The 19,277-nt window shown below is 51.1% G+C and overlaps 1 protein-coding gene across 3 annotated transcripts; it reads right to left on the bottom strand.

The window, feature by feature from the left end:
- On the bottom strand, positions 1-19,277 carry DEF6 (DEF6 guanine nucleotide exchange factor). 3 transcript variants are annotated; one of them, XM_006931639.4, is made up of 11 exons: positions 19,046-19,277; positions 8,802-8,942; positions 7,988-8,173; positions 6,177-6,413; positions 5,941-6,087; positions 3,866-3,974; positions 3,378-3,676; positions 2,162-2,328; positions 1,850-2,048; positions 798-888; positions 1-594 (listed from the first exon to the last, which is right to left on the bottom strand). In XM_006931639.4, exons 1-11 carry the CDS (start codon positions 19,118-19,120, stop codon positions 371-373), a joined length of 1,875 nt encoding a protein of 624 aa, XP_006931701.1. In that variant the 5' UTR covers positions 19,121-19,277; the 3' UTR covers positions 1-370. The 3 variants fall into 3 exon arrangements, with proteins under 3 accessions (XP_006931701.1, XP_023109661.1, XP_044913360.1); XM_023253893.2 differs by lacking the exon at positions 19,046-19,277 and adding an exon at positions 18,467-18,966; XM_045057425.1 differs by lacking the exon at positions 19,046-19,277 and adding an exon at positions 14,019-15,492.

Raw genomic sequence — 19,277 nt, 5'->3', positions numbered from 1 at the left:
TTCACTCCAAGGGCAGTTTTTATTTAGAAATGTGCCTCTACAGCTTGGTGGCAGTCTGAGGGCACATGCCGCTGGCTTGCTTGCTTGTTTGGTCTCTTTTCCAGCCCAGGGCATAGGGTCCTTGGGGTTAAGGCACAGGATCAAGTTCTCAAGGATCAACATCCCAGACAGCCTCAGTGGTCAGGGGTCTGGGGCTGGTGCCCAAAATAAACAAGGCTCCGTTCTAGACCGTTTCATGGTTAGAGGGCCTGGGCTCCTGGCACCAGGTCCTCAGCTCCCTCTTCTGCAGGGGTTGGCATCACCCACAGGCCAGCTGTGGCCAGGTTCTGGTGGGTATGAGGTTGGGGGCTGGAGAAGGGGATAGCAGAGGCTAATTTTCTGGCGATGGGTCCAGTTTATCTTCCTGGGGGGTGGAAGCCGAGATGGGAGCCTCATCCCCACCGTTGAGGGACTTCAGCTGCTCACTGTTGCTGGGTGAGGGGGTCCTGTTGCCCTGGGATCCCCAGCGGGTCAGGCGCTTTAAGGAGGAGTCACGGCGGGCAAGTGGAAGGGGCTGGAAGCCTGTGAAGGAGCTGCTGGTGGTGGGACGCTTGTCTGGCAGAGAAAAGGCAGCCGTGAGTAAGGAGAAAGGTGCGTGCAAAGGGGACAGGTTGAAGGGCCTTGCCTCAGTCCCTGGGGTAAAGGAGAACCTCCTGACCTTTGATCCCCTGCAGACTCTGTAGATCTGGAGGTATCCCTTTCTCCTTCCTTTCCCTCTCCCCACTCCAGAGAAAGCTCCAGGGTCTACCCCTTCTCACCTCCGGGCTCAATTGGATGCATGAGTCGGTTCATCTGAACATTCCAGTGTTTCACATTGGTGCTGGCCTGGCGCAGCTTCTTCTGGGCAGCCTGTGGGGGACAGGGCCAATGGGGAGTGGGTCAGAGACCCATTAAACAGACCATCCTAAACAGGGTGCCTTGACCTTTTCAGGTTTGCAGGCCCCTTAGAATCTGACAAAGGCTATTATTGATCACCTCCCCAGAAAAACTCACGCAGGTTCATAAAGACTGAGATATGTGAACAGAGTTAGCTTCCAGTTTCAGGGGTCTCGTGGGTCCCCAAAGGGTCAAAAATAATCATAATTATGGTTTCCATTCATTAAGCAGCTAAGATGTGCAAAGCATATTTATTATTTTAGTTAACCTCCAGAGCAGAGGCGAACAACAAGGAAGGGCAAAAGAGGTTAAGTGACTTGCCCAGGGACCGACGTTGACCACCGCACCACACCACCCCTGCAGGACCTAATGCAAAAGCTCTGCTCCACTGCTCACCCAGCCATTAGCAGTGGTTGTAGGGTGAGGGAACCACGGAGGAACTTTCCCTTTCCATGGTACATATTTCTGTGTTCAAATTTTTTACTATGACCACGTCGGCCAACGAAGCGAATAAAATGACATTAATAAGAACATCAAAAATTGTAAAAGAACAACAACGACGACGACGACGACATCAACCCCTCTTCCACGGAGATTAGAGCCAAGGTATAGGGACAGCAAGGGAGGGGCTTGGAAGAGTATGAGAACGTTTTGCGCGGATCAATAACCAGGAAGCAAATTGCAGCTAATGTTCCCTCCGCACTTGCTGCATGCTAAATACCACATGTCATCTCCTTTGGTCTTCATAACAATGCTGTTACCGGTCCCCTTCCCCAGGTGAAGGAGTTGAAACTCAGAAAGGTCAGGCAACCGGCCTGAGGCCACACAGCCAGGAAGGGTTTCAGGGTTTTCGGGGTTTCAGGGAAGGCTCCGGATCCTGCGGGTTAAGGCGCTCACCCCGCCGGCCTCCACCCTCTGCCACTGCGGGCCTCACCTCCACGTCCTCGTCGGCCCTCTGCCGGTTCTGCCGCACCTCCTCCAGCTGCTGCTGGGCTCGCTGCAGGGAGCGGCTCTGCAGCGCCATCTCCTGCTGCAGCTCTTGCTTCTCCTGCTGCGCCCGCTCGATGTAGCGCTCCTGCTCCTCTTTCAGCTGCAGCAGCTGCTTCAGCTTCTCCTCCTCCTCCTCCAGCAGTCTGCCGGGCGCACACTGTGTCGTCTCCACGGCCGAGGCACCTCGCGGGTGCCCCGCCAGCGGGACGCTGGGGAGTCAGGGAGGGGAACCAGGAGGGGTCCCGCTCAGTCCTACCTGGTCTGGGCTAGGCGCACAGCCTCCTCATCCCGCCGCGCTTTCACCTCCAGTTGCAGGGCCTCCTGAAGCCTCTGCTGCATCTCCTCCAGCTCTTGGATGCGCTGCCGCTGCCGGGCAGCCTCCTCCTTCTTCAGTTCCATCTCAGCTTGCATGGAGGCCCGGGCCTGCGCGGGGACACAGAGCCGCGTCCAGGGGGCACGGCGTGGGGCAGGGAAGGCCGCCGGTAGGCTGCCCTTTCCCCAGGGCTCCGCTAGGCTGGCCCAACTAGCTGTCTCCCGGTGAGGGTCTGGGGGGGGCTCCTTCATGTTGGGGTTTCCTGATCTGACCCCTTTCCGGGAGCCTGACTAGGTCAGATAATGGTCAGTGAACAGAGGCTACATGGGGGAAAGGGGCTCGTCACCCCCTGCCTGGCACCAGCCTTAATAATCAGTATTATGTCCTATTAATATTAGGCATTATAACTATAATTAAGGCTAGTACTAGGCAGGGAGTGACTATAATTATAATAATTGTTGTAACAACAAAAGGTGTTCCTTCACTTGATCCTCACCATACCTCTAAGAGTACAGTTCTGTTAGCACCAACATGTCACTGATAAGTAAATGAGGCACAGAGAGGCTAACTTGCCTGAGATCACGAGGCTCCTAAGGGGCAGAGCTGGGATTGAATCCAGGTGTCTGTAACTCCAGTTCTAGATCTCTTAAATCCTATATCTAATTCACCTACATGCCTATCCGCCTCCACATTCGTCCCTCCTTCCTCCCATCCTGCGTTCCCCGAACTGGTTCCACTGTAAACTTAGATCAAGTGTAGTCCAACCTAGTCCAGCGTTGGTCCAAACTCATCCCCAACCGCCGTCTTTAGTTGCTCCTCTGTCCAAGCCCCGCCTCCAGCCAAGGCGTCCGAATTCTACACCTGTAGCACTCAGCTCCAGCCCCACCCCGTCTTCCATCTCCAGCCATCACTTGGATAGGTTCCTCCTGCACTCCCACCCCTTATCCCGCCCCTGGCACTGGCCCTGTCCCATACGCTTGTTTCATTCAGGTGCACAGGCTCCGTTCCCAGGCCCTCATTCCAAGCCCCGCCTCCACGCACCTCCTTCCCCAGCCCGTGGGCTCCGCCCCGGCCCAGGCCCCGCCCCCGGCCTTCAGCTCTCTAGCCGGGTCTCCCAGCATCTCTCTGCCCGCTGTCCCCCGCCGGGTGCCGTCCCCACCTGCTCCGCCTCGCGCAATTGGCCCTCGAGGGTCTGCTGCAGCTCGCGATGCTGGCTGCGGCGTCGCTCCTCCTCCTCCTGCAACAGGCGCTCGGCTTGCCGCTGCGCCTCCTGTAGCAACTCCAGCTCCTGCAGCTTCCGTTCCTTCTCCTCCTGCAGCTGCTGCAGCCGCAGCAGCTCCTCCTCCTTGGCTGCCCGGCGCCGCTCCCGCTGCTCCCGCTGCTCGCGCCGCTTCTGCTTCAGGTCCTTGTGCAACGACGTCTTCCCCTCCGCCTGCAGCCGGATCGCGGTCTGGATGGCTGCGGCGGGAGAGGGAGGGAGGGGGTCAGCAGAAGGCTAGCCGGGGGCAGCGGGGTCCTCGAGGTGGTCCACCTCCGGAAAGGGGCCTTAGGAGTTGCTCGAGTCAGTCTCTGGCCTCCCGCTGGACAGTGTTACCACCCCCTTTTCACTAAGGAGGCGACCCAAGCCAGCCGGCGGCGAGCACTCACCAGCTGTCCATTCCTGGCGCTGGCGTGTGTCTGAGGCGCTCATCTCGTACGTTCGGGAGGCTGTCTTCACGCAGAACATGCAGCGCTTCCCCTCTCGGTCGGGCAGCACCTGGGAGAGGGCAAGTGGCCCCAGATACTCTGGCTTCACTGGGGTCAGGGCCACACCGGCCGCAGAGACGCTCCAGTTCCATCCCCTACCGGTCCTCGCTGACCGTCCACCCTGGGCACCGCTCCTACTCTGCCAGGAGCCTGGATGGCTTGGCATGGGGGTTAGTTATGGGCGTACTGTCTCCATAACTCTTGTAGTCCCCGCTCTTTGGAGGTAGGGCGGGGCCGTTTTCATTTGGTGTCTCTCCATAGGGCCTAGCATGTAGCCCATTACTGAGTGCTTATGCAGATCATTCTTGAACACCTCCTGTGACATGGTCCTCACTATCCAAATCATTCATTTTCACATAGCCCTGCCTGTTGAGAAAGTTCTCCACTCATTCATTCCACAGATATTTTGGAGTGTCTACTGCAGGCGGCTCATCGTTCTAGGCATTTAGGATACCGAGGTGGAGGTGTGCCTAACAGACCGAAATCCCTGCCTCCCCTAAGTCATATTCTAGCGGAGAATAACAGCTGCCACATATTGAACTTCTTATGCTCTAGAGGCCGTAGTAGTGCTATATATGCATCATTTTTTTCACACCTCCCAAACAACCTTGCCAGGCAGGCATTATTGGCTCCACTTTACAGAAAAAGAAACTGAGGCTCTCACAGGTCGCGGAGCGTGCCCAATTCACACTGCCTGTTAGTGGTGGGGCTCAGTTTTCTGCCCAGCTCTATGCTCTGTCCTCAGTGACACCTGTTTTCTTACGTGACAAAAAATGGGCAGAGCCTAGGATGATTTTTAAAAATGTAAAACAACAAATGTTGATGAGGATGTAGACAGTGGAACCCACATACACTGCTGGTGAAAATGTAAGGTGGTATGGCTGCTATGGAAAACAATTTGGCTATTCCTTAAAAAGTTAAACAGCATTTCCATATGATCTCGCAATTCTACTCCTCAGTGTGTACCCGGAGAAGTGAAAACATATGCCTACCCGGAAACTTCTGTATGGATGTCCAAACCAGCATTATTCACAACAGCAAAAAGACGGAAACAACCGATTGTCCATTAATGAATGAGTAGGTAAACAAAATGTCTGTCTACACAATGGAACATTATTCAGCCATAAAAAGGAGTGAAGTTCTGATCCACACCACAGCATGGATGAACCTTGGAACATTATGCTGAGTAAAAGAAGCCAGTCACAAAGGGACAAATATTATATGATTCCATTCTACTCCAGGTACCTAGAACAGGCAAATTTATGGAGACAGAAAGTAGAAAAGAGGTTAGCAGGGGGTGGGGGAGGGGATGAGTTCTTTTTTAATGGGTAGAGAGTTTCTGTTTGGGATGATGAAAAAGCTTTGGAAATAGTGGTAATGATGACACAACATTGTGGATGTACTTAATGCTATGAACTGTACACTTAAATGGCAAATTTCATGATAGATGTGTAGTTTTTACTACAACTAAAAAAAAGTTTAATGTTTACTTACTTCTGAGAAAGAGTGAGACAAAGAGAGAGAGAGAGAAAACATGAATCGGAGAGGGGCGGAGAGAGAGGGAGACATGGAATCCAAAGCAGGCCCCAGGCTCTGAACTGTCATCACAGAGCCCGACTGGGGGCTTGAACCCACAAACCATGAGATCATGACCTAAGTGGAAATCAAGAATCAGACATTCAACCGACTGACCCACCCAGATGCCCCTCCCCCCCCCTTTTTACCACAATTTAAAGAATTGTTTTAAGCCACTAAAATAATAACGGGACAGAGCCAAGGGAGGGAAAGGAGAGGGATGTGGAGAAAGATGAGGGAGGTATAGAGTTGTCAAAGGGAATGGAATTTGGGTGAAGGAGAAAAACTTTTCAAGAGGATTCCTAGAACATTTTGCTGTGTTGTGTGAGGCATAAGCCATCTCTTCTGAAACCGTTAGCAAAATTCACACCTGTGTTCTACCCCTTCACCGTCTCCCTCACCTCCACGCAGCACTGTGCGTCCAGTGGGATGGTGCCCCTTTTCTCCTTGCACTCTTCACTCCCAAAATAGCAGAGGCAGCTGGGCTGCAGCTGGAACCAGCGTTCTGTCCAGTTCCTCCTCAGGTGCCCTCGCTTCCACAGGTAGCCCTGCCAGCCAGAGCAGAGTCAGAGGCCTCACCGGCACGCCCCATCCACCCCAGCTGGGGGTCCTCCTCCAGTTCCCAGCTTGGCCTGACCTGCTTCAGGACATCTTGGATGAGTTCCTGATAGACTTCATGGATGGCCATGCTGAGAGTGTCCCGCCCCACACCTCGAAGGCAGCGCCCCGAGTTGAAGAGCTCCAGGAACTGCCAGACGCTGAGCCCTCCGCTGGTCTGGGCTGCCTGGGCTTCCTGGGCCAGCAGCTCTTCCAGCTCACCCAAGCCCACCTCCAAGCTCATGCTGCTGAGCACCTTCTTCAGCAGGTATTCCACCTGGAGGAGAAGGAAAGCCTGGTGGCTGCAGCAGGCAGTGTTGCCTGCGACAATACCAGAGGGTGCCCCCTCTCGCTCCCCAGAGCCTAGACAGGGGTGACCAGGTACAGGGAGTGGGGGACCAGAGGACTAAATGTTGGTGGAAACCAGGGTAGATTTGGGAGGGGATCCTGGAGCCCCAACCTCAATTCAGGCATCCCCTTCCCCTCCCCAACCTCCAGTCCCACGTCCCACTCCTTCATGCTTTAAATTAAAGGCAGGGTGAAGGCCGAGGGCTAGGGGCCAGACAGAGGCAGCAAATCATAGAACATGTCAGAGGGGGTGCAAAGGCCCTGTCATCCAATACCCTTACTTTGCAGATGACAACACTGAGGCCCAAAGGGGGAAGTGGCTTGTGCTAAATCATACAGCAACTTGGTGGCAGCAAGAACTCGATTCAGATCTCCTGAATCCCATCTGAGTCCTTATTCCAAGCCCAAGCTCCAACCCAGAGGATCCTTTCCTTATGGGAGGTTAAGGGGTTTGGGGGTGGTGGTAAGCAGGGCAGGGACAGGAAACCTGCTACAGAGGAACAGGAAGTAGTGGTTGGGGTACATCCTGCTGCAGTTTGTTCATACATGTTGATCGCAGCAGCAAGCAGCCTTCTGGCCAATGAGGGGCCACCTTGCCCTGACGGGAGTCTGACAGGGGTGCTGAACCAGGTGTAGAGAGACACATGTCCCTTTCCTGCCCCAGCAGGTTCTTGGGAAACTCTCTTGCTCTGGAGGCTCCTGGGTCTCAGCTGGGAGTGTGTGTGTGGGGGGGGGTGTGTACCAGTTCAGGGATTAGATATTTCCCTCACCCTTCCCACAAACAGAAGCAAGGAGACAAATCTGAGTGCAGTTGGATGTGCCAGGACTTGTAAACACGGAGGATTCCTCCCCTCTACACCTTAAGACCTAAACTGACCCTGGCATCTTCATAGTCACCAAAAGGTCAGGAGAAGGCTGAACAGATGGGGGAGAGAGGTGGGAAGTGGGTTGGGGGGCACCTGAGTTGAGGCAGTAGAGCCTCTACCCCCAGCATACCCTCTCTGGAGCCCTGATTTGGGTTGGCCCTGGCTCTCCCCAAATTACAGAAGACAGGAAGGGAAAAATCTAGAGCCAGAGCCAGATTTGGTTGCCCCACCCCCTTGGGGTAATTGGACAGCTATCCCAGGAAAGTCTCCCTCTCATATAGTACCCTTCTCAGACTGCTACGGTGCCTTAAGTCCTGCCATTTGATCTTAAATGGTTTTCATTTTTAAAAGCCCAGTAAGGTATCAGGCATTTACAGCTCTGTGTAAATAGAATCTACAGGTCATTTTCCTACTCTGAGGGTTAACAGAGGCTTGAAGTAAGTGTAGTTTTGGTTCTCCCTGGAGGACGGCACAATTATTTTGGTCCGGGCAAATCTAGCATCTGGGGACAGCTGGGGGCAGAGAGGCACCAGCATGGGAAGACCAAGAAGAAGGGGGTTGTGGGAAAGTTGCAGAGATGATTCATGGTTTTGCTGAGGCCTGGCCCCAGTGATTCTGGGGCTGCCATTACCCTCACCTCATCAGGAACCATGATCAGAGGGTACTTGTCCTCAGACAGGAAGTTGAAGAGGCACCAGAGGCGGAAGGCATCCTCATTGGAGAGCATGCTGTTCCCGTTGCTGTCCACCCGATAGTTCTTCTTGGCCGTCAGGGTCCAACACAGCTCATCAAAGTGCTCCTTAACGAAGGCCCCCTCCTCCACCTGCCACCAGGCCTGCATGTCAGCCCAAAGGCCGCCCCATCCTTGCTCTACCACCAAACAAGCCTGCAGCTGCTTTCTTGGGGTCACCTACTCCCCTGCTCCCTACCCTGCCAAGTTGGGGCTCTAACTTGAGGAATCCCTGAGCTGCTTACCAGGTAACTAGCTGATTCCACACCTCCCACACCAATCCACACCCACCCAAGTCCCCTCCCAACAGAGAAACACTAGCCCCTCAGCCCAGGGGAAAAAGAAGCGGAGGCCAAGGGAGGATGGACAATCAAGAAGAGAAGAGAAGAGAGTGACAGCTGGGAGGAGCAGGGGGCACAGCACTGGGGAGGCTGGAGAGCCTTCTGTAAAGGTTACAGCTGGAAATGGGGGGTGAGCCTAGGTAGGAATGGGGTGGAAGTGTGGAGGCTGAGGTGAGGGAGATTTGAGGGTGAGTTAAGGGAAGCAGGGAGGGGGACAGGGGGCTGCAGTGTGAAAGAAGGAGCTGGGAGGGTAGGGATGGACAGTGGGGACAGAAGTGGGGGTTTATAGGTGGGAGGAGTTGGGGTGGCAGTGTATTGGGGTGCTGGCCAGACTGGGGAGTGGGGAGAGGTTAGAGGTGCCCCCTCAAGCTAGGCCCCACCTTGTCCAGGATGTACTTGTTGAGGTAAGGCATGTATCCTTGGCTGGACACGGGGCCATCGTCATCGTCCCGGAAGTGCTCCTCCAGAGCCACAGGGTCGTGGGGGATGTGCAGGACCGTGTACAGGTTGTGGGACAGCACCTGAGACAGAGTGGCAGTTTGCCTTCCTGTGCCCCAACCAAAACTGGGCCAGAGGACTGTTCCCTGGCTTGTCCCCATTCCCATCCTGGCTAAGTCCTCTGCACACATGATGCAATTCAATCATAACTAAAACTTACGTATTTATTTATATAGACAACGGAATACAATTCAGTCATAAAAAAGAAGGAAATCTTGCCATTTGCAACAACGTGGGTGGAACTTGAGGGCACTATGCTAAGTGAAAATTAGAGAAAAATATATACCATATGATCTCACTTACATGTGGAATCTAAAAAACAAATAAACACCCCCTCCCCCGTAAGCTCACAGATACAGAAAGCAGACGTGGTTACCAGGGGCAGGGGGTAGGAGGTAGGTGGAATGCATGAAGGGGGGGTCAAAAGGTACAACTTCCAATTATAAAATAAGTTATGAGGATGTAAAGTAAAACATGGAGACTATAGTTAATAATACTGCATACATATTTGAAAGTTGCTAAGAGTGGATCTTAAAAATTCTCATTACAAGAAAAAAGTTGTAAAAAAAAAAAGAAAAGAAAAAAGTTGGGTAAGTATGTATGGTGACAGATGTGAACTAGACATTGTGGTGATCATTTCACAATATATACAAATATCACATCATTATGCTGTATACCTGAAACTAAGATGTTATATGACAATTATACTTCAATAAAAAACAAACAAACAAAAAAAAGAAACCTAAAGCGTATACCCTTACTACGCACTAAGCACACTGAGTGAAGTACTTTACACATAATTCATTTAATCCCCATAACAACTGTTAATATCCCCATTTTACAGATGAGGTGAAAGAGCTGGGCTTCAAACCCACGCAGCCATGTTCTTAGCCACTTCGTCAGGTAGGGATGTCCTCTTTCTACAGACAAGGACACTGAGGCTCGAGGGATTCAATAACTTGCCCAAGGATTCACAGTAAGCAAGAGTCTGGGATTCAAATCCAGCTCTGAAGATCCCAAAGCCCAGGTGCTTCCCAGGATGCTGGGCTATCTATCAGCAGGGAGGTGGCTGTCACACCAGGGCAGAAGCCTCAAATGTCTCATCATTTCCATCAAAGACTCAGTGTTCGGGCTGCAGTGTGCCTAGCTCCGGGAAAGGCAAGTGCAGTTCCAGTCACTGCCCTTCAAAGATGGAAGGGAGCTGGAAAGGGCTCAAAGAAGGGTCACGAAAAATGGTCTGTGACATGTGGAGGAAAAGGCCTAGAAGGGATGGTGGCCATGGTGGTGTGGAGGGGAAACGGGTTGGTTAACAAACCCATGATATAAGAACAAAGAAGTTGAAGTTTGAACAAAAGCAGGAAAAAATAAAACTGCCTCAGGTAGTTCTCTTATAGCACTTATCACAGTGGTAATGATGAAAATGGTCATTATTGCACACCTACTATGTGGCAGCCACTGTATGAGGTGCTTTCTATACCCCATGTCTAAAATCCACAACTGCGATACACAGATATAATTATCCCCGTTTTTTAGATGAAGGTGCTCAGCCTTGGAGAAGTTGAGAGTAAGTGGCCGAGCTGAGGCTGGAACCAGGTGTGCCTCCCTATTAAAATACTGACCCTGAGACTCTTTCTCCAGGTAGATGGTGAACTCTGGAGGCAATGTTTCTGTTCATTTCTACCACCCAGCCCCTATGTCCTCTTTTGCACACCGAAGGCAGTCAACAAATGCTGTGTTTAAGGGCTGCTTCCACCCACCAACAGTTAAGCTTAGGATCAGGTCCTGAGGCAGGAGCTGGCAACACCCCAGGGATGGTACCATGCCAAGTCTTCACTTCTTTATTCTCTTATGAGAGAAGATGGGACAAAGGATTGACACTTGCCCCCAGTGTTCTGCTGGGCCTCAGGCTCGACTTAACAAAGAGGGAAGTTGGAAGACCCAGCAAGAGGGTGTTTCTGTTTTCGCTCATACCTCTCTGGGAAGCCATCCCTGACCCCCACCCCAACCCTGGTTCCCGTGCTCTTCAAATCATCTCATGTGCCATATTTGGTTTTGCTTCTCTTGTTCTAGAGGACATCTTAAGTTTCTTCCTGATGAACTCTGCCTTCTCCCTTATTTGGTAATGGAGCCCTGATTTTTCTTTGAGAAGCACCTCTCCCCCATTCTCAATATCTGTGGTAATTGACCGCGTGCACCCTGACCTGACCTGGGGCAGGGGGTGGGCATATCAGAGTCACGGTGATTGGCTGAAGGAAAGGCACGTGACCAAACCTGGGCCAATAAAAATCAGCCCTACAATTTAGGCTTCCTCTAGTGGAAAGAGGTATATACTTTGTTAAGCTGTTAGAAGGTAGACACCTTCACCCTCTACCCCTCAGTTTCATTGTCAGTAAAACAATGGGATAGTAACTGTCACCTGGAGAGGCTGTGAGGCTGGAAAGGATTATGGAGAGTGCCAGAGTTAGGTCTGCACAGAGCTAATGTTAGTTCTCTTTCTGCGTAGTAAGTGGAATTAAAAAATTTTTTTTCAACGTTTATTTATTTTTGAGAGACAGAGACAGAGCACGAGCAGGGGAGGGGCAGAGAGAGAGGGAGACACAGAATCCGAAACAGGCTCCATGCTGTCAGCGTAGCACCTGGCACCAGGCTCGAACAAGGCAGTCATGAGAACTGGACCTGAGCTGAAGTTGGACGCTTAACCAACTGAGCCACCCAGGTGCCCCCAAAGTGCAATTTTTTAACCTCACATATGGACGTAGATCTTGACTGATATCAGGTACTGAAGAGACTATGAAGAAATGGGGATTTGAATGCTCTACTGCTGAGGTGTGAATTAATCTCTCTGGAGGGCAAGAACCTATCAAACTTAAAATTGGGCATGACCCCCAAATTTCTAATCATCTAACCTATAGATGCTCAAGGGAACAGAGCTACATGTACAAGAATGTTCACTGAAGAATTGTTTATAATATGAGGAATTGGAGACAGCTAGGCTTCTTCAGTAGGGGGACAGGTACACCGTGTCATGGACCTATGTGTGGTTGGAAAGATTTTACCTCTGACACTTGTGTGCTTATGGGCAAGTGGTTTAACATCTCTAAGACCTTATCTCCTCTGTGAGAATAATAAGGGGGCCTACTCCAAAAGGTTTCTTAGGGGCGCCTGGGTGCCCTCAGTCAGTTATGCATCCGACTCAAGTCATGCTCAGGTCATGATCTCAACAGTTCATGAGATGGAGCCCCCACTCCCTGCTGAGTGTGGAGCCTGCTTGGGACTCTCTCTCTCCCCTGCTCTCTGCCCCTCCCCCACTTGTGCTCTGTCTCTCTCTCTCAAAAAATAAACAAATAAATAAATAAACATTAAAAAAATTCCCAGAGGTGCCTGGGTAGCTAAGTTGGTTAAATGTCTGACTCTTGGTTTTGACTCAGGTCATGATCTCACCGTTTGGTGGGTTCCAGCCCTGCATTGGGCTCTGCGATGGCAGCGTGGAGCCTGCTTTGGATTCTCTGTCTCCCTCTCTCTCTACCCCTCCTGCACTTGCACTATCTCTCTCAAAATAAATTAACATAAATAAATAAATAAATAAGTAAATAAATAAAGTAAATAAATAAATTTCCAAAGGGTGGTTTTTTTATGCTGAAGAGGTCAGCATAGCACCTGGTACGGAGCTCATTGTTTAATAAAAGTTGTGTGCTATTTTTAGTATTATGCTTTTATGAACACACATGGAAAGATATGCATAATATACTGGTTGGTGAAAAAAACCAAGCTGTAGAGTGGAATGTTTGTAAAATAAATGTTTGCAAAGATTAGGTTGAACCATAGCAAATTGCAGTTTTAATAGGTTGAAACAATAAAATGTCAGCAATTTCATACGGCCCAACCTAATGTGTTTATTTGTATATAGGAAAAATCTAGACGACTCAGCAGACTGTTAACAGCTATCACCCCACCATCCTTCCCCAGGGAGGGGAGGAACGTTCATCATATTTAACATTACGTTTGTCTTTGAATTTTTTTTAAACCAGTAACATGTTTTACTTGAATAAATTTCATCTTCTCTAAAATTATATTCTTCTACACTCTGAATTCTTTTTTTTAACCAAGAGGATTTGTTTTTATGACAAAAATTTAAAGCCACAGAGATAAAAAAACAAAGAGTGCCATTAACCACTAATGCACCCTGTTATTAAGTTGGTCTATAATGACATTTATTTGCTATTCCCTTTTTGTGTGAGCATTTCTGGGTGTTCTACATTCCTTGAGGGCAGCAAGGACTCTAAGCTCAGGCCTGATTCCAGAGTTCAGTACCATGTCCCCCACAAGATAAATGTTTTTGTCTGACTCAAGTCTAACTTACATGCTGCAATGGGTTCCCATTTTTCTCAGAGTAAAATTTCAAGTCCTTCCAGAGGCCTCAGGCCCCATATGACCTGGCCTCCTGCACCTTCTCTGACTTCATTCCTCTTGCTCACTACTCTGCCAGGCACACATTTGCCTCAGGGCCTTTGTACTTGCCATCCCTTCAGCCTGGAACATCCTTCTTCCAGGTGCAGGCATGGCACATACTCTCTTCTCCTTCCGGTCTTTAACTTAGACGTCACCTTCTCAAGACCACCTTATTTAAATCTATAACCCCGTCCCCTCTACCCCAACCCCCCACTCTCCATCCCCATTTCTGCTTTATTTACTCTCATGTCATGTATCATCTTCCATCACGTGATACATTTTTACTTATTTTATCATCTGTATTTTCTGACTAGGATGGTAGCACCACCACGGGGGGATTTTTGTCTGTTTTATTCACTGCTGTATCATGGGTCTGGCACATAAGAAACTCAGTAAATATCTGTTGAATGAAATTAAATGCTTCATGGGAAGAAGTGTGAGAAATACAAAGTCAGGCAGACATGTACTGAATCTCTCTGAGCAAATTAACCTCACTGGGACTTAGTTTTTGTACCTCTAAAAACAGCATTCAAAGAGATGCTGTGCAAACCCCCTTTCCACCCCCGGATAGAACCTGCCACACGGCAGTACAGTTATTTGAGCTGTTCCTCACTTCGGTTCATTCGTCCACACTGTCCTCTAAGACATACCTTCCTCACCTGTACCTTTTGCCAGTGGAATCTGAGGGGCCCGGGACAGAGGCTCCAATCCCTGTGAGCCGTCAGGTGTCGGGACCAGAAGCAATTAAGGCTCCAGACACTCAGGGCTCAGGGCTTCTCCCCCAGAGAGCTCGGTAGACCTCAGACTGCCAGGCTTCCTGTGCCTGGGTGCTGGTTGGGGCTAGAGGTGGTGAGAGGGTGTGACCAGGGGAGGGTCAGGCTGGAAAGGAAATGGCAGGGGCGGAGGCCAGAATGCGCAGGAGCTCACTGGGCTGATTTCAATCAATCCTCAGCCCTGGAGGCAGGGACTCTCATTATCCTCCTTTTACAGATGAGGAAATCAAGGCTCAGAGAGGTTAAGCATCTTGCTGGAAGTCTGCCTCTAAAGCCCTACTCTTGATCTCTCTGCTACATTAGCTCTGGCTGAGCATCAGAATCACCTGGGGAGCTGGTGAAACTGAAATACGGTGGGGCCCGCCCAGACTTACTGACTCAGAGTTTCCAGGGGTGGGGTCCAGGTGCCTGTAGTTTTCACAAGCTGCCATTCAGGCTCCCTCACAGAGGACTCTCACAGTCTCCCCCCCAACCCAGGCAACCTCTGACCTCTGAGTTGACAGCAACTGACCTTTGAGAGGTTTCATTTACTCACTGTTTCCTGTGGAGGCATGCGGGGAAATGGTTCTCCTCTAGGGGCTTGTGAGTTCCCTAAAAAATCAAGTGTGGGGATGGGGCAGGTGCCAGGGCCCATGGTCTTGCGGTTCCCAGACTTCGCTCGGGAACTCAGATATGAGGGGTTTGGGAACCCATAAGGAGCACCAACTAATGGTTGCAAAGACAGTAAATAATCTCTCTTTCCTATACGGCCTATCATTTTTTAAGTGTATCTCGGTGTCAGGAGATACTTTTAAATTATATAGATCCTTTAAAGAGTTACAACCAGCAGATAATAAAGTATAACTACTATCAGGAGGGAGGAGCCCTGGGGATTTCAAAAAGGTGAGAATCTCTGAATGAGTTGTGTGCCTGCTGAGAGCAAGAAAGGGCTAGAAGGGGCTGAGGGCAGGCGCCAAAGAAAGAGGCTCAGAAAAGGGAAAAGAGAGGCTGCATCAAGGATCAATTTCACCTACCTGATGTACTTTGTCAAAATTTATTTAGAAAAAAACCCCTTTTTATCTTAGTAATCTAGCTGGATAGCTTGGAGATCCCCAGTTCAACCCACTGGCTTTACAGATGAGAAACTAGAAATTCAGAGATGGGCAGTCACTTGCCCAAGGTCACCTAGCTGGGAAGGAGTTTAGAAGTCCAGGCCTATGTGGCTCTGAGTCAAGTGTTCTGCACACCACGAAATCATCCTCCCTCTGCCCACCATCCTAGGCTGGGGAGACCAGCAGTAGGTAGGGGTCAGAACAAAAAAGCTGAAGATCGCAGCCAGCAGATTCCTGGACTGGAGTTGTTCTTAACCTCCCCTCCACAGAGCAGAAGGCTGCTGTCCCTCTCCTGAGGCAGAGCCTGAAGCTCAGGAGCCTGAAAGACCTAAAAAAGTCAAGGGGGGGGGGGCGGGGTTGCCTGGATGGCTCAGTCAGTTAAGCGTCTGACTTCAGCTCAGGTCATGATCTCACGGTTCGTGAGTTCGAGCCCCACGTCAGGCTCTGTGCTGACAGCTCAGAGCCTGGAGCCTGCTTCGGATTCTCTTTCTCCCTCTCTCTCTGCCCCTCCCCTGCTCATGCTCTGTCTCTCTCTGTCTCAAAAATAAATAAAACATTAAAAAATAATAATAATAAAAAGCCCAGTGGGTAAGGCCCCAGCTCTTGCCTGTCAAGGGGAAGGGGTAGGCCTGCTGCCTCCTGAGATATCATCGAGCCAGAGACTTTCTGCTGCATCCACATCCCCAGTCTCAGGCCCCTCACCCCCAATTCTCAGCTAATCCCCCACTAGGCTCAGAACCAAGGCTGCTCCCCTAGGGAAGAGGAGTCCTCAACTCCTGGTAAATTTTGTGCTCAATCTAAATCCATCCTGGGCAGCAGTGCCATTCATATTGGCTAACTGTACTTTCCTCAACTGGACAAAGGCCATTGTACTTTCTACAAGAATTCAGAGAGAGGAAGACTCATCTGCTCTGTCCTCCAAGTCTTCTCTTCTCCGGAGAAAACAATGCTGACTCCTTGGGTAATTCTCAGGGGGCTTGCTGACAGACAGTGGCAGCCCTTCTCCCAACACATCAGGGAAGTGGTGACTGTCACAGACAGGCACAGCTTGCTGGGCTGGTTCAGTTCTCTGGCCTGGTCCCAACTGAGGACCCCAAGGCCAGGGACAGTGTTGGTGAGGATAGATTAATCCCAAGATCTTTTCCCTTCTCTCCCAAGTCTTTTCAGGGGTGGGGTTGGCCCCACTGGTTTACCTCTCATCTGCTTCTTCCTCTGGCTTCTGACCACTTCTCTATTGCTCCTTTGCCTTTCCGGCATCCCCACCCCCAACACTATCACTACTTCCTCCTCTTCCAGTATCCACCACTATGGTCTTGGGAAAGAACTGCCTTCCCTATCTTTCTCATGTGTGACATGGGCCTTACCACTTCTGCCCCACCCACCACCTGGCCCAAGACTCCTACCACTAGCACAGATTCTCAGAGTGGATGCATTTTCTGTTGAGTGGGGGAGAAATCTATCTTTGATCCTATGTGGCCAAAGCTGCTGGCATTGGGCTCAATTTGAACTGTGAAGGGATACAGACAGTGGACAGTTCAAGTATGTAAGCTCCTAATATAACCTTGCCTGCAAATACCCAACCAGTGGGGGTGAGGTGTGGGCATCGATCCAGTTGGGAGGCCAAGAAAAGAAGGTTAAGGTAGAAAGCCTTACTGGCTGATAGCCAGGAAAAGGGGACCCACCTGAGGGCTGTACCTTCCATAGATAGCCTGGAGAGGTTATAGGAGCTATAGGTAATAGAGAGGCAGAAAATGGTATCTTGGAGACAACAAACTATGGAGGTTGGGATTATTTCTATAAAATATTAATGAGAGTGGGAGGTAGATGCAGGGCACGGGTTTTTGCAGGGATGGATTTTGGATGATCTACTTTTCTTCTGTCTGTACTGAAGCCCCTGCTAGATGACATGATCTGCAATAAAATGATTTAAATACAGTGTAAGGAAGAACCTGCCTGTTGAGGAATCCTCCCAGATGATCAAAGGTGGTAACGGACTATCTTTCCTGGGGATGCCAAGAATCATTTTTTGGATGCTCGTAAGTCTGGCTAAGGGGTAGATTATGGGATAGGACCAGTTTGGCACATCCAAGTTTATTGCATTGAAATTCAGCAAAGTAGGAGGTTGGATTGGGGGTGGGGCATAGTGCCTATCCTGCCCCACTCATCTCTCCCAGGTTTCCAGGCACCTCCTACCTTAATCATTAAGAATGGAGGTTTCCTTGAGGCTACATTCCACCTTTGGGGGTGCCCAGATCGGACACCAGAAATTTAGGGCCTAGCTTCACGCCAGGCACATAGTTGCTCAGTAAACATGTGAATTGAATGAATGGTCCCTTAAGAGAGGTCACAGAGAGCCGAGGCTTACCCTGTTCCTATCTCCCAGTGTTCCCTGGTTTCAGTGGCCTAGGGCCTTGCTTCTTCCCCACTAACTAGGGTGGAGAAGGCCACACTAAGCTAGGACTAGAGGAAGGAAGGAAACTTTCTGATCACCTAGGAATTGTCTAGGACCAAGTACTGAACCGCACATAGGACAATCACTGATGGAGCTCTTCCTGGGCTCAGATTCCACCCCCTCCCTACCTGAGGTCCCAAGGCCAAAGGGAACAGTTCCCCAACCTGGTGTGTGGGAGGAGGGGAGGCTGAGCTGGGCAGCAGCAGAACAGGGTCTTGGTCCTTGCCCCTTCCCAGTGCTGTTGCACCTGGGAGACAAGAGTTCAGAGGAGCTGTTCTCTGCCAAAGATGACCAAGTCAGTCTGGTTTGGAACTGGGAGAGGCTCTTTAACCCACTCTCTCAGCTCCGGGAGGAAGTGACTGACAAGTACTAGCTAACTGTCTCTCTTCAAAACCAGGAGGAAGCAGCAGGAAGGAGTAGGGTGCGTGCCCAAGCTTCACTCTGGGGAGACGTGTGCTCAACACACGGAGTATGGGATGTCGCCTGGCCTGTTGGCCTTCAAAACCTAATGATGCCACCTCCACCCTCCCAAGAGTTGGGGGTGGGGGGCAGGGCTCTGGGCAAAAGCTCTGCACGTACTTCCCTGGGGCCTCAGAACGTGGGCAGCAGGATCTACCAGGCTATGTTGTCCTGCTTACCCAGTACTGTCTCCCCTCCCCAGGCCTGGGCCTCTGGATGGCTGAGTGCCCGGGGAGCAGCACAGCGTTCATGCCTGGCTCCTGGGCTGCAGGGGCTGATGAGGCATGTCTGCCGGCCTCCCCTGGGCCCCGGATGCCCCTCACCTTGAGCTGGGACTTGGAGACCTTGCCGCTCTTCTCCACGTCCAGTGCGGTGAAAGCGTACCAGATGGACTTAAGCAGCTCCTTGCGCAGGGCCATTGCTGAGGTGCCCGCCCGGCCCGGGGGCGGCTCTGACACCGAGATCCGGTTTCAGGAAATGCAAACGGCTGCAGAGACCGCAGAGGGGCCATGGCGCGGAGCAAGAGCTCCACCTGCCTGCTTGCATGGGGCTCCCCGTGCTGGCAGGAACCAGCCTGTTGCTCTTGCAGTGCTCAGTGGCCCCACTCTCTGCGTGGGACCTTGGCACCAGACCCTGGAAGGCCAGAGCCCTGGTTCTGTTCAGTGCAGTTCCCTAGGCATGAGGCCCTTTAGAAGTCTCTTCAGCCCCATAACCTTCTGGGGCTTCCTGCGCTCCCAGAGGCAGCTTGCTGAGGGGAAAAAGCAAGTCCACCCTCCTGACGTAGAAGGGTGGCATTAGGGGATATCCTGTCTCAATTCCACACTTACCAGACAGGAGGCCTTGGATGAATTACTTAACCTCCTTGAGCAGTTTCCTCATAGTAAAGCAGTAAAAATACCCACCTCACAGAGTTGTAAAGTCTGGGGATGGATGTGAGGCAGAGCAGGCCCTGGATAAAGCACATCTTTTAGGGCCATCTAACACTGTGGTGGTGGGGCTCCTCCCAGGCGGAAGAAAACAAAGGCAACAACACAAAGTTGGCGGAGGAATTGGGCCAGGGCACCTCTCCAGGTCAGGCGGACTTGGCACGTGACTTGTTGCCTCCCCATCCTCTACGCTTAGGCTCTCAAAGGC

Source organism: Felis catus, chromosome B2, assembly GCF_018350175.1.
Source record: "Felis catus isolate Fca126 chromosome B2, F.catus_Fca126_mat1.0, whole genome shotgun sequence".
In the NCBI taxonomy this organism is placed as follows: domain Eukaryota; kingdom Metazoa; phylum Chordata; class Mammalia; order Carnivora; family Felidae; genus Felis; species Felis catus.
This window is presented reverse-complemented; position numbering and strand designations above follow the sequence as displayed.